This window comes from Pteropus medius, unplaced genomic scaffold, assembly GCF_902729225.1.
Source record: "Pteropus medius unplaced genomic scaffold, Ma_sr-lr_union100, whole genome shotgun sequence".
NCBI lineage: Eukaryota > Metazoa > Chordata > Mammalia > Chiroptera > Pteropodidae > Pteropus > Pteropus medius.
Window position 1 is genome coordinate 4,724,612 of NW_024342466.1, and position 13,235 is coordinate 4,737,846.

Here is a 13,235-nt window from a genome sequence, read left to right on the forward strand (position 1 = left end):
GGGGGCGGAGGGAGGGGCAGGTGGGCACCCAAGTCGTGCGCAGTGTGGGTCTCAGAGGGGCTGGGCACTCACTTGTGCTCTCAGGGGAGGCATCTCTACGGAAGGTCCCGAGCACCCCAGGGTGGAGCTGGTCGGCCAGCAGAAAGGACCTGTGTGGCCGGGTCCTCACACTCCCCCGCCCCGGCTCCCTTCGGCACCCCAACTGCTCTGCTGCACCAGGCTGCGTCATGGGCAGGAGGGTCCGGGGTCCTGACGCAGCCCTGGGACAGGGCCAGCTCCGCCTCCGGCCACACAGCGGGCCCTTGTCCCTGTCCGCGCTGGGTCCCAGAGGCAAGCAGGTGCCGCCACAGCCCCACAGCCAGCCCTGGGCTTCCCAACGGTGCCAGGTGAGTCCCCCTGCTCCTGACCCGGCTGTCAGCCAGGACCCGCTCCCTTTGTCTTCCCTGGCTGAGGACCATGGGCGGGTGGCCTGAGGGCCGTCCAGCTCGAGCTTCCGCATGGCTCCCCAGCAGGACAATTTCCAGGCCCCGGATGGGTGGATGCAGACTGGCTGTCCGGTCCCAGGCCACGGCCCCAGCCCTGGCAGCCAGGTGGGCCCAGGGGTGACGCTCCGCCAGGGGGAAGGGGCACTAGGATCAGACAGGAGCCCCAGCCTGAGGAGACCCCAAGACCTGTGCCTGACTTCTGTGCAAAGGGCCGCTGCTCCTTGCGGGTGCTTCAGTGTCTGCAGCGGGCCGGGCCTGCTCAGGACCAGACGTGCCGGCATGGGAGGGAGAGAGTGTGGCGGTGACCTGGGCTCCAGGACAGAGCCTGGGCGGGGCAGGCCGCATGCAGAATGGCTCCCGACAACTTTCCCAGGGCCCAGGGTCAGGGGACCAGCTTCTCTGGGAGGTCTCATCGCCTTCTGCGCCTCAGTTTCCCCTTTTGTGAGGCACGGCCCTGAAGACAGTGGATGGGCGCTATTAGTGGTGCCGGCTCCCGTCAGCACTGGGACATGGCTGTCTGACCAAGCCCCAGCCCCAGAACCTGCTGACTCGGCCACACTGGGCAGGGCTGGCTGGCTGCCCAAGAGGCCCATCTCCCTCTTAGACTGAGGGGTCTCCCCGGGACTTTGGGGCTCTGGCACGGGTAAGAAGTGCCCAGCAGCCCTGTTGGCTCTGTGCAGTGAGCAGAGTGACCAGCTAGTCTCGGGAGCCTCCCTCTCTGCCACTCCGTCCCCAGGCTGCCTGGGCCCCGTGATTCTGCTGACACCAGTTCCTGGTAGTCCCAGGCCCTGGGGAGCAAGCCAAGTGGAGAGAATGTCCCACTGTGTCCATTCAGCCTGGAGGGACACGTGGCACCCGCACCTGCTTCCTGCTTGGGCACAGTTGCCCATTGCATGCAGATTGAGGGTGGGGGCCTCGGGCTTCTGGGACACGGAAGCCCCGCAGGGTGGCAGGGTGTGCACACCGAGGACAGGCAGGGAGTCTGCTGGGCTCAGTGGCAGCAGGACAGTTCTAGAAGCAGGCTGTCCTGGGCAAGGTGTCTATGCTGGGGAGCTCAGGCGAGGCACACCACCCGTGCATCTGAGCGAGGCCCCTCTCTTTTAAGGATGTGCGTATTCATCCTTGTCACCTGCTGTCAACCCAACCGTCTTCTCGGATGTGCTGTGCACAGGGCCTTGGTCCCAGAGCCATCTCTGCTCCCCATTCAGTGCATGTGTCACCTCCCCTGCCTGCAGCCCCCGCCTGCCTGGCCCACCCTCCCTGGGGCCAGCCACCCCACATCTGCCCTGGTGCAGAGCTGAGGAAGAGGCCCCTGCTAGGGGGCCAGCTGGGGTGCAGAGCTACGTGTGCCCGATGTGCATCCACACCCGAGGCCCTGCCCAGGGCCTCCCTCAGGACCATGCTCCAGGGAGTGGGGCAGCCGCCGGAAAGGCTGCCTGAGGCTCCATGTCACCCTGGCAGGAGCCTGGCTGAGGTTTAGGGGGCTGGGCTGTGTGGGGCACCAGCCTAGGGCGAGGGGTGGATGGGGACGGGTGGGTGGGAGGGACCCTTCCTTATCCTTGCTGTGTCACTGGATCTCCGTCCTGCCAGGCCCCCCACCTGCGCACCTAGAGTGCTGCTCCCCTTCGCCTCTCCCCTCTGAGCTCTGGCGTCCAGGAGGCCCACCCAGCCTCTGCCACACACTCCCCCAGCCCGGTTCCAGGTTGGGGGGTCAGCGGGGGGAGGGCACCCATCTCCCTTCCAGCTCCGTGTGGCAGCAGCTGCAAGTTCAAGTTCAGCCATACCTCAGGGCACAGACTAGAGGCCTCCCGCCACCCCCCACCCTCATGGTTCCTGATGAGATGGGGCAGGGGCAAGATGGTAGGGCGTTGGGCCCTCTGGCTTCTTTGGGTTCCCTCCCACTGTCACTCTGGCCTGCACTGTCCCTAGCTCTCTTGAGGTACATGTGGGAGCTATTTGGACCACCCTGTGGGTGGCAGTGGCTCTGCTGGACATCTCCATGACCATGGCCTCAATTGGGAGCCCTGAGGCAGTGGGTCACCTGTCTCTGCAGCTGTCTGGCTACGGCCTGGACTTCAGGCCTCTTCTCTGTAGGAGGCCTGCTAGGGCCTCGGTGGTTTCAGCGGGTGACGGCCGCCTCTCCTGGCCTCCCCCCAGCATCCTGTCGCTGGTGATCCTGCAGGCCTGAGAAGGGTGGTGGCAGCTAGGGTGCCTTCCTCCTGGAAGCCTGTTGCCTGTGTGTGCATGTCGGCGTGAACGTGTGTACATCTGTGTGCAAGTCTCTTTTTCTGCGTGTCTCTGTGCCTCTGTGTTTGTGTGGCTCCTGTGGTCACGTGGCCCTCCTTGTCCAAAGCTTTGGGCCCTGATTGTGCACTTAGCCAGCCTCCTGCGGGCAGGCCCCTCATGACAGTATCCAGGCACAGGGGCGGTTCGGGGGCCCTGGCCAGGCTCCCCACTGTTCTCCTCTGTGGGCTGCGCTAACGAGAGGAAGGGGCCTTCGCAGTGGCCGTGGGGGAGGGGGGGTAGAGAGCCAGGGACGGGGCGGGCGCTGGGCGTGGGTGGGGGCATCTGTGCCGCGTCCAGACAGACAAGGGCGTGCCTGGCCCCTGCCCGCTGACCCTGCGGCCCACTGACGGTGGCCCTGGGCCCGCAGAGCATGGGCGCCCCTCGAGTCCCTGCGCGGACCGTGCTCTTCCGGAGCGAGAGAGGCGGCCTGACCTACCGCGTTCCCGCGCTGCTGCCGGCGCCACCCGGGCCCACCCTGCTGGCCTTCGCGGAGCAGCGGCTCAGCCCCGACGACGCGCACGCCCACCGCCTGGTGCAGAGGCGCGGCACGCTGGCGGGGGGCTCCGTGCAGGTGAGTGACCCGCCGTGCGGGGTGCGCGTGGGGCGGGGGGCGCCGGGAGCCCCGGCGCGGGCGGGGAGCTGAGGCCACGCGCTCCCGGCAGTGGGATGCGGCGCGCGTGCTGGGCACGGCGGCCCTGGCGGAGCACCGGTCCATGAACCCCTGCCCCGTGCACGACGCGCGCACCGGCACCGTCTTCCTCTTCTTCGTGGCCGTGCGCGGCCGCACGCCCGAGGCGGCACAGGTGGCGGCGGGCAGGAACGCCGCGCGCCTCTGCTGCGTGACCAGCCAGGACGCGGGGCGCAGCTGGGGCAGCGCCCGGGACCTCACGGCCGAGGCGGTGGGCGGCGCCGAGCGCGGTAGGCGGGGCGCGGTGGGGAGGGAGGGCCCTCACCTGGGGGGTGCTCCCCGCGGGGTGGGGTGGGGGTGGCACTGCCGGTCTGGGAGGGTCTGGCTCCAGGGCCCTGGGCTGCCCGCCCCGGCCCGTTCGAAGGGGCACCGACTCCCTTTGCAAGGCTGACGCATCCCCGGAACCCGTCAGCCGCGCCAGAGGGTGTGGGTAAGGCCCGGGCTGGTGGGAGGGACAGGCTGGTCCATCTTCCCTCACTGTCTTGTAATCTGAGCCCCCAAACCCCAAGGTCTCACCTCCTTAACCACTTCCGCCTACCCCTTCTCACCCGCGGAAGGCGGGGTTGCAGCGTGTCAGCCGGGCCTCAGAGCTTTGCCTCTCCACTGCCCCGGCCCCAAGGGCCTGCCCACTCACCCACTCACTCAGGGACCACCCCACCCTGGCAGGAGGAGGAGACTGGGGCGTGGCAGGCTCAGATCTGGACAGAGCTCTACTGGTGTGGGCCTGACTCCAGGGGACTGACCCCAGCACCAGGGGGCGCTGCTCAGACCCAACCCTGAAGCTCGTAACACCGCGTGGGCTACCCTGTCAGGACAGCGCGCCCAGGCACTGTTGGTGGCTGCCCACCTGGGTTCAGAAATTGGCCACCTGCTACGTGCAAGTGGCCTGCCTGACTCCCGGCTCTTAATGGCCTGGGAGGCTGGTCCAGCCTGGGAGGCTCCAGGTGGCCCAGAGAAGTGGAGGGTGGAGCGGTCAGCAGGGGGCTTCCTCACAAGCTGTTCCCTAGCCCAGGGCCTGGTCCCCCTGTCCTGCCCATCCCCCACAGCCGTGGCTCTTCCCTCCCGGGGTAACCTGCAGCCCCTCCTGTCCGCAGACTGGGCCACGTTTGCCGTGGGCCCGGGCCACGGCATCCAGCTGCCCTCGGGCCGCCTGCTGGTGCCGGCCTACACCTACCGTGTGGACCGGCGCGAGTGCTTTGGCAAGGTCTGCAGGACCAGTCCCCACGCCTTTGCCTTCTACAGCGACGACCACGGCCAGACCTGGCACCACGGAGGCCTCGTGCCCAACCTGCGCTCCGGCGAGTGCCAGCTGGCTGCGGTGGACGGCGGGCAGGCTGGCAGTGTCCTCTACTGCAATGCCCGGAGCCCGCTGGGGAGCCGCGTGCAGGCGGTCAGCGAAGACGAGGGTGCCTCCTTCCTCCCTGGGGAACTGGTGCCCGCCCTGGCTGAGACTGCCCGGGGCTGCCAGGGCAGCATCGTGGGCTTCCCGGCCCCACCCACCAGCCAGCTTCCAGATGAGGGGTGGTCAGTGGGCTCCAGGAAGGTCCCCATCTTTTCAAGCCTCTGTCCTGGAGTCCAGGAACCCCCGGAGGAGGGCGTTGGAGATACCCAAGGGGGTGGGGTGCTAGGTGAGACAGAGGGATGTGGCAGCAGCCCCGGGGACCCTGGCCCAGGGCCTGGGCTCAGTGGGAACATGGCGTTCCTCGGGCCCCCTGCCGCTTCATCGCAGAGCCCCACGTGGCTGCTGTACTCCCACCCGACGGGGCGCAGAGCTCGGCTCCACATGGGTGTTCGCCTGAGCAGGTCCCCCCTGGACCCCAACAGCTGGACAGAGCCCTGGGTGATTTACGAGGGCCCCAGCGGCTACTCTGACCTGGCGTCCATTGGGCCTACTCCCCAGGGGGCCCTGACCTTCGCCTGCCTGTACGAGAGTGGGGCCAAGGTCTCCTACGAGGAGATTGCCTTCTGCCTGTTCTCCCTGCAGGAGATCCTGCGGCAGCTGCGGCCTGGCCCCGAGCCCAGCCCCGGGGGCAAGTCTGGGGAGCGCTGCCGGCCATCCTGAAGGGCCCTGTGACCAGGCCGGGAGGAGGGGTGGGAGGAGCAGGCGGTGGGGTGGGCGGGCCTGGAGCCTGACAGCCTCCGGGGCTCTGGCTCAGAGGCACTTTGTCCCTTGGCTTCTCCGTGGAGAGTTGCAGGGGGTCCTGTGCAGGGCGCCACGCAGTTCCACAGACGTTTTAATAATGTCAAACAAGTGGACTGGTCCTCGGGGGGCGGGGGGCGGCTCTAGGGGGAGGGCAGCAGGTGGACGTGGGCGAGTGTGACCCTGGATGACTTTACATTGGCACCGAGGCCCTCACTCTGCTCCCTGGTGCCTGAACAGGAGATGGAGGGTATTTTCTCCCGAGCTCCGCCCCCGTCAGAGTCCTGGGGGTTGACCAGGGCTAGCTCACTGTGACCATGACCTTGACCGTGACCGCCCGCCCGCCCACCCGGCCACTCCCTCCCAGCGGCTGTCAGAGATGGGGCAGGATGCCAACAGGAAGGGGGATTCCGCACAGCGTCCCAGGAGTGTCTGCGGTCTGCAGAGGGCTGCCTTGCCTGTCCCCCGGCTTCCGGCGAGGGGAGCAGGCGCGAGAACCGCGAAGGGTCACCTCCCGGGCCCTGCCCCCCCACCAAGACGTCTGTTTCTTCTCCTTTTCAAAGTCTTCATTTCTGGTTATAGAAATAAAACATGCGCATTGTAGGAAGCTTGAGATAAGTAGGAAACCGTAAAGAGAAACCAAAGCCACCGCGCGCACGTGGCTCCTGCAGCCCCGGCTCGGGTCCTCGCGCGCCTGTCCCCACCGTCTCTTCTCGGGGGATGCAGCTGTGTCTCAGCACAAGCGCCCCTTGTCTGCTGCCCTCAGTCAGCTGCCTGCAGTGGCTCCCGAGAGTGATTTCTTCACCAGGTCCCTGCTCTGCGACCTGGCACTGGTGACCCTACGTGCTTCACCCTCAGCCCCGCCCCCTGCGAGGACAGTGGCTGGCCGGGGCTCTGGGCAACAGCTGGTGTGGCTGTTCTGTTTGAAAATCTAAACCAGAGAAGCCAGCAACGATGGGCCGGAGGTGGGGGCTTTCGGCAGGTGCGGTGCTCAGGCGCGTGCGGCTCCTGTCCTGTCGTTCGCTTTTAGACTGGGTGAGTAACGTCCCCCAAGTTCATGTCCACTCCGAGCCTCAGATTGCGACATACTTGGGGAGAAGGTCTTTGCAGTTGTGATTAAGATGAGGCGAGGGCAGGTCCTAACAAGGGACAGGAAAGGACATTCGGGGAGAAGACACCTCAAGAGTGATTTTGCCACAAGCCAGGGACACCTGCCCCCCAACAAACTGAGGAGGCAGGAAGGACGCTCCCCGGAGGGTTCAGGGGGTGCAGCCCTGCGACACCTCGATGCCGGGCTTCTGGAGAGGAGGGCGCCGTGTGCGTGGCCCTTCGGCTCCCTTCGTTGGGGCCCGTCCTCCGTCCATCCACACGGACCCCCAGGCAGGGGCTGGTTCTCACACCGCCACGCGGGGGACGTTCTAGGGACAGAGGCCTCCCGTCTGCCGCACGCTCTCCGTGTCTCATGGCACTGAGTTGGGCCCCGTGAGGTGCGTACTGCTTCCATTTTCCAGAGGTGGAAATGGAGGCTGAGACTGGCCGATGGGCTCACGATTTTGGGGCAGGAAGCAGCTTGCAATCTGTCTGACGGTTTCCACATCCATGCCAAGTGTTTTCCACTTCTGTGATTAAAAAACTACAGTCCTTGTCCTGACTAGTGAGACCAGCCCTCTCCCCGTGGCCCTGAGGTGACAGCATGCACCTTTCCTGGTGCCCTGTGAGCAGCGTGGACGTGACACCCTCGTGCTCGGCCAGGATGTCCCCCTCAGACGAGGCTGAAGGGGCTGGTCCCCTTCATCTGCTGAGGGCTCATGGCTCACAGCTGGTTCCCTCGACCCTCAGGCCCCCGAGGCCTCCCACCCGCAAACCCCCGTCCAGGGCCTGCCTCCTTCTAAGCCCGGCCGAGCACAGCCTCGCTCCGACTCCCTCCCTGACTTAACGACACTTGATCTGGCACCGCGACCTGGCCAACGTCCTTGGTGAGGGATAGTCACCCTGTGTCCACTGTTTATTATCGTTATGAATTATTATCAGTATTGCCACTGCGAACAAGGCTGCAGCGCACACCCCTGAACATCTGTCCTGACAAACAGACTTGGATTCTGCAGGACAGATCCCCGAATGTGGGCGCTGAGTGAAGGCCTCTGTAACATTTATTATAATAGATGAGAGACTTTTCCCCAAAGGAAAAGCCCATCGGTCACGTATGAGAAGGCTTTTTGGGGCACACTAGTCAGTGTTGTGTATTCTCTACCTTTTCTTACCTCTTTTCCAATTCGATGGGTAGCCGGTGGCCCATCATGCATTTCCTGGATGGCCGGGAGCTTTCGCTGACCCTCCTTCCAGTCCTCGCGGTAGTTGGAGAGGGTGAGCGCAAGCTTCGTGACTGAGCAGTGGGACCCTGGCCCTGCCTGCTGTGGCTGTTAACGCCTTCCTCCTCGCCAGAAAACAGAGTTCTGGGAGGTTCCAGCCGACGGGACCTGGGAGGGGATCCTTACCAGGTGGCAACTGTAGCAGAGAAGAAAGGGAAAATAACGGCTCTGGGTCGTGGGCCGCTCAGGACGGCACCAAGAACAAAGTTGTAATGAGGTGGGGTTGTCGTCATCTATCTTCAGACGGCCGTCTGTCAGGAATGGCTTGGGACTGGGGGAGCGGGGACCACTGCCCACACCGGGCAGGTCCTGTGGGCGGGGAGGAGGCAGCTCCCCGGGGGTCTTCCAGGGTACCCAAGCTAAACAGGGACTTTCAAGTGACACCTGTGAAGACACAGCATGACATGAACTATGTAGTCGGAAGTCCTGGCTCCAGCCCCAGCTTCTACCTGCTCAGAGCCTGTCCCCTCATCTGGGTTGGTGGGTGGTGGCAGTGATGCCTCCGCAGGGAGAAGGCTTGCACGGCGTGCTGGCCCTCCACCCTTTCTGGGTATTGGCAGGGGTGGCGGCCACACCTGGGTTTGGACAGTTTGGCACAGAGATGCCTGTGGCCACCCACGGCCGCAAGCAGAATAAAAAAGAAAAGCACAGCTGAGCACGTTGTAGTAGAACCGATGGGGTCGAAGCGGGGGAGGCACCCTAGGGCGAGCCCAGGAGACGTCACCTCAGAAGGGGCGGCACGTGGGCCAGGAGCCGACTTCTTACCAGAAACTGGAAACTTCTTACCAAACTGGAAAACTGGGGGTGGTCTCTTCGGAAAGCTGAGAGAAAATAGCCACCAACCTAGAATTCTGCGCCCAGCAAAAATATTTTTCAAGAACGAAGGGAAAAATATAGTGACATTCTCCAGTAAACAAAAGCGACTTACTCTGTCACCAGCAGACTCACTGACGGAACGTGGAAGCTCATCCTTTGAGGGGAAGGACGGTGGAGCGTGGAGAATCAGACGGAGAAGCACAGCAAGAACAGACAGCTGGCAGGTGCGGGTGGGTCCTGGCTGTAAACAGGTGTCCGTGGGGTGTCAGCCACGCATCGACGTAAGAGCAGAGTCAGAATGGCAAGGGGGACGGAAGTGTCCTGAGGTCCTTGCGCTGTCCGAGGAGAGGTGGACGCACCCATTCACGTAGGCAGAGGATGCCTGCTGTGATCTTGAGGGCAAACGCTAAAAGAATAGCTAAATTGTAGAGTCACCAAATTAGCAGAGATGACAAATGGAGAAACAGAACGTGCTCAGTTCAAAAAGGCAAAGAATCAGAGAAAATATACGTAGAACTGGTAAGATAAACAGAAAGCGAATATTAAGACAGCCGATTGAATCAGACCCCATTAATGTAAACTGGCTAACATTCCACTTAAGAGACAAACATGGTCATGGCAGAAAGCAAAATGACAATGACAAACCCTACCCCAAACCCAGCGGAACCCCGCCGGCAGAGGCGAGATAAAGCGAAACGGAAAGGTCGAAGGTTAGCGGGGAAGAGTAGACCATGAGCAGCTGGTGAGCTGCGTTTCCATCAGGCAGAGACCGCGAGGCCAAGGCGTGACCAGAGATAAGGGAGCGCGTTTCAAAATTACCGACGTTTGATTCGGTGGAGAATCCCAGCACTTTTAGATTTGTGTGTACCTGACATTACACTCCAAAATAGGAAACGAAAGTGGGCTGACGTGTTGGGGAAAGCAGACCCACAAGAGAGCAGCAGGTTTTAGACACGAGTCTCTCGGCGACTGACCGAGCAGGCGTCTAGGGACAGAGCAGGTCTGGCCACGTCGACCCTGCAGGAAACAGCGGCCGGAGGGACAGTCTGCCCAGTACACTCAGACACGAAGACGGACGCGTTGGGTCTCAAAGCCCAGTCCTCAGAGACTTCGAGGATCGAAAATTACAGCGAAATTGAGCTAGAAATAAAAACGAAGGGTAATTAGACATCTTCATGTGTCTGAGAATTCAGAAACACAGCTCCAAATAACTCGTGGTGCAAAGAAGTCATCATAGAAACGAGAAAAGATTTTGCAATTACACATAAAACTAGAGTATGATGTGGGAGCCAGCGTCGGAGGGGAGGCCGAGCCACTGCTCCCGTGAAGCGCCGAAGGCACAGCACCCTGGGACAAAGAGAGGCGGGGGCCGGGGGCACACGGAGGAAGCAGCAAAGCCCAGCGTCAGCCTGTGGAGAGATGGATGAAGCTGATAAACCCCTGTCGAGGCCGATCGCGAAGGCAAGAAAGAAACAAACAAACAGCGCCGAGGGCAAGAAGGGCATGATCGGGGGACTCGAGGGGCTGTTTTATGCCAGTAAACTTGAAAATTGAGATGAAATGGATAATTTGGGGGAAAATATGACTTATTAGAACTGACGCAAGATAAAATAGAAAATCTGGAATGTCCTATTAAAGAAATTGAATCCATGATTTAAAATCTGCACGCTAGGGAAGTTCCAGGTGTGCGTGTCTTTCCTAGTGGGTCCTGTCGAGCATTAAGGAGGAAAGAGCATCCGTCGCGTGTCCCTGTGAACGCAGGGCCGTGACGCCGCGGGAGCCGCTGCCGGCCACAGGGAGCAGGAGCCATCAAAGAGCCCAGGAATTAGGCACTTTATAAGAAGTAAAGTTCCTGAAGTGCACTAATATGACACCGAAAGCAGGTCCAGGAAGGAAAATTTGCTGCTGAGAGCTGACACGACCAACACATGAAGCGAATGGAAAGACGAGCCACAGCCTAGGAGAAATCGTTTCTGATCGTCTCACTCTGTAAGAAATGGCCGAACCGTCCACCGGCGCGGCTGTGCCATCTGTGTGTCTTCTCTGGCGAGGTGTCCAGATCTTTGCCTAGTTTTTAAATGGGTTGCTTGTTTCTACTGATGAGTTTTAAGAGTTATTTGTACATTTTGCAAGTGCATATGAAAAGACGCTCGCATCCTATGTCATCGGGGAAACGCAGACTAAAACGACCATGAGACGCCACTGAGCACTTACTGGAATGACAGGAATCCCAACCCTGACGCGGCCCCGTGCTGACCAGGACGCCGAGCAGCAGGAAGCCCCACTCAGGCTGGAGGACACACACGGTGCAGCCTCTGGGGAAGACGGTTGGGCGGTTGCCACAAAACGACACAGATTCACCGTACGATCCAGCATCGCACTCCTCGGGGTTCACCTGAAGGGCGCGAAGACCTCTGTCCACACGGAGACCTGCGCATGGCTGTTTGTGGCAGCTTTATCCGCAGTCGCCCAAACGAGGAAGACACCAAGATGTCGCGTCCTTCAGGCCCTGGCCCCGACCGCACGGCCTGGCCTCGGGGCAGGGGTGGGGCGCAGGGCCCTGCCCTGGCTGTGGGGAGGCCCAGCTGCCCTCATTAGCCTGTGGATTTGAATGTGTGGCAGCTCTGGGTCCCGCCCACACTTGCCTTGACCTGTAGATGCTGTGGTGGTTCATCGTGTGCGTCAGCTTGGCTAGGTCACAGTGCTCAGATGTTTGGTCAAATGCCAGTCTACAAGTTTCTGTAACGTTTTCTTTAAAGATCAGATGAACATTTAAGTCAGCAGATTTTGAGTAAAACATGAGCCTCCATGATGTGGTGGGCCTCGCCCAATCAGTTGAGGTTAGGAGCAAAGACTCGGGTCCTGCAGAACAGGGATGTCTGCCTCCCAATGTTTCGGGCTCCAGCTGCAACACCAGCTCGTCCCTGGGGCCCTGGCCCACCGACTTGCCAGTCACGGAGCCAGTTCTTTAAAACCAATCTCCACACACAGGTTCCTCCAGAAGACACTTGCAGACGCGGGGGCCTCTCCGCGGCCTGGCCCCTTCTGTACATCTGTGGGGTTGGTGGCTGCCAGGACCACAAGCCCACAGGAGCCATTCCGCTGCTGCACCTGGTGTAGGGGTCAGGCGGGTGTCCTGACCAGTCCCTGCAGCTCAGCAACTGACCTCCTAGGCCAGAACTCAGCTTTCCAAACTGCTCCCATCAAACACTGCCTCCTGCCCCCCAGCCCCGGGCTCCCACCATCGGCTCTGTCTGTGAATCTGACTCCTGTGGGGGCCGCACAGTGTTTGTCCTTCTGTGTCTGGCTGATTTCACTGATCACACCTTCTCGAGGTTCCTTCATGTGGCAGCAGGTGTCAGAACGGCCTCCCTTTTCCAGGCTGAATGACACTGTGTCTACACCGCAGCCGCCACCCTCACCCCTCCAGGGCGCCGTGGGTGCTGCCATTGATGTACAAACCTTTGAAAGGTAATAATACAATGGTCGATATTCCATGCGATAATTTAGTTCTGGAATTCAGACTGAGATAAGAACATACCACGAAACAGCTATGAATGGGTGCCTAGCCTGGCACTCGAGTGCCTGGGCAGCTCCCACCCCTGCTGTGGGCTCCATTTTGCCCGAAGTACCAATGAGAGCAGAGTCCTGGGACCTGGGGCAGGGCTGGGTCCCCTCCTGCGAGGGGTCCAAAGGGTGGGGAAGTGGCCGAGTGCTCGAGGGGTTTAGACAAAGGGGGGACCCACCCTCCCAGGCTCTCGATGCGCCCCTGACGAGCCATGAACCCAGGGTGCCCCCCATGCGAGAGCTGAGAGCTTAAGGGACGCCCACACCCCGGCCCACGGCGTGTCAGTGGGCTCAGGAGCCACAGACACCGGCCCCATGGGCGGTGGGAGACTCCGGGGCACAGAACCGGAGCCCGGTGGACCCTGGCTGCTGCACAGCCACTCCGCCTCCCACCCTGGCCCACCAGCCGGGGTCTCAGGCCTCACTCAGGGAGCCCAGGCCTGGGGGAGAGCCCTGCGCCCCAGCCACACCTGGCCTCCAGAGCCGCGCTCAGGGAGTTGCGCAGACACACAGGGACAGACCTGCGGTAGCGGGTGTGGGCGGGGGTGGGGAGCCGCCCCAGCCAGGGCCATGACACATGCAGCTGGGGCCGAGAAGGGGACGGAAAAAGTGAGTGGAGGCAGGTGCAGCGGCGCCTTACGGGAAGGCGAGCGCAAAGTGCTGACTGTGTCCGCTCGTTTCTTATCTCCAGGCCGCCAGCGGCGGCCGCACACCAGCCAGGGCTCGCTGAGAGGCCACCGCTTCCTCCCCTCTGCTGCGTGCACTTTTTTTTTTATCAGTATGAACTCATACTCTTTTAACATACTCTAAATGTGATAACCAACTGGATTTTTTTAAATTTTGGTAGTTTTGATGCGCAAATTGTTCCCTCATTCTGTGACAGG

The 13,235-nt window shown here is 61.8% G+C and overlaps 1 protein-coding gene across 1 annotated transcript; it reads left to right on the plus strand.

Moving 5' to 3' along the window:
* The first annotated feature begins 3,141 nt into the window (after positions 1-3,141).
* NEU4 (neuraminidase 4) lies at positions 3,142-5,529 on the plus strand. Its single transcript, XM_039859944.1, has 3 exons — positions 3,142-3,342; positions 3,434-3,689; positions 4,554-5,529. The coding sequence occupies exons 1-3, from the start codon at positions 3,142-3,144 to the stop codon at positions 5,519-5,521; spliced, it is 1,425 nt and encodes a 474-aa protein (XP_039715878.1). The 3' UTR covers positions 5,522-5,529.
* Positions 5,530-13,235: the final 7,706 nt, after the last annotated feature.

Excerpts from the sequence above, each read along its gene's own strand:
- NEU4 (XM_039859944.1), top strand. The coding sequence starts at position 3,142 with ATGGGCGCCCCTCGAGTCCCTGCGCGGACCGTGCTCTTCCGGAGCGAG. Across the intron at positions 3,343-3,433 it reads TGGCGGGGGGCTCCGTGCAG|TGGGATGCGGCGCGCGTGCT; the intron begins GTGAGTGACCCG and ends CGCTCCCGGCAG. Across the intron at positions 3,690-4,553 it reads GGTGGGCGGCGCCGAGCGCG|ACTGGGCCACGTTTGCCGTG; the intron begins GTAGGCGGGGCG and ends TCCTGTCCGCAG.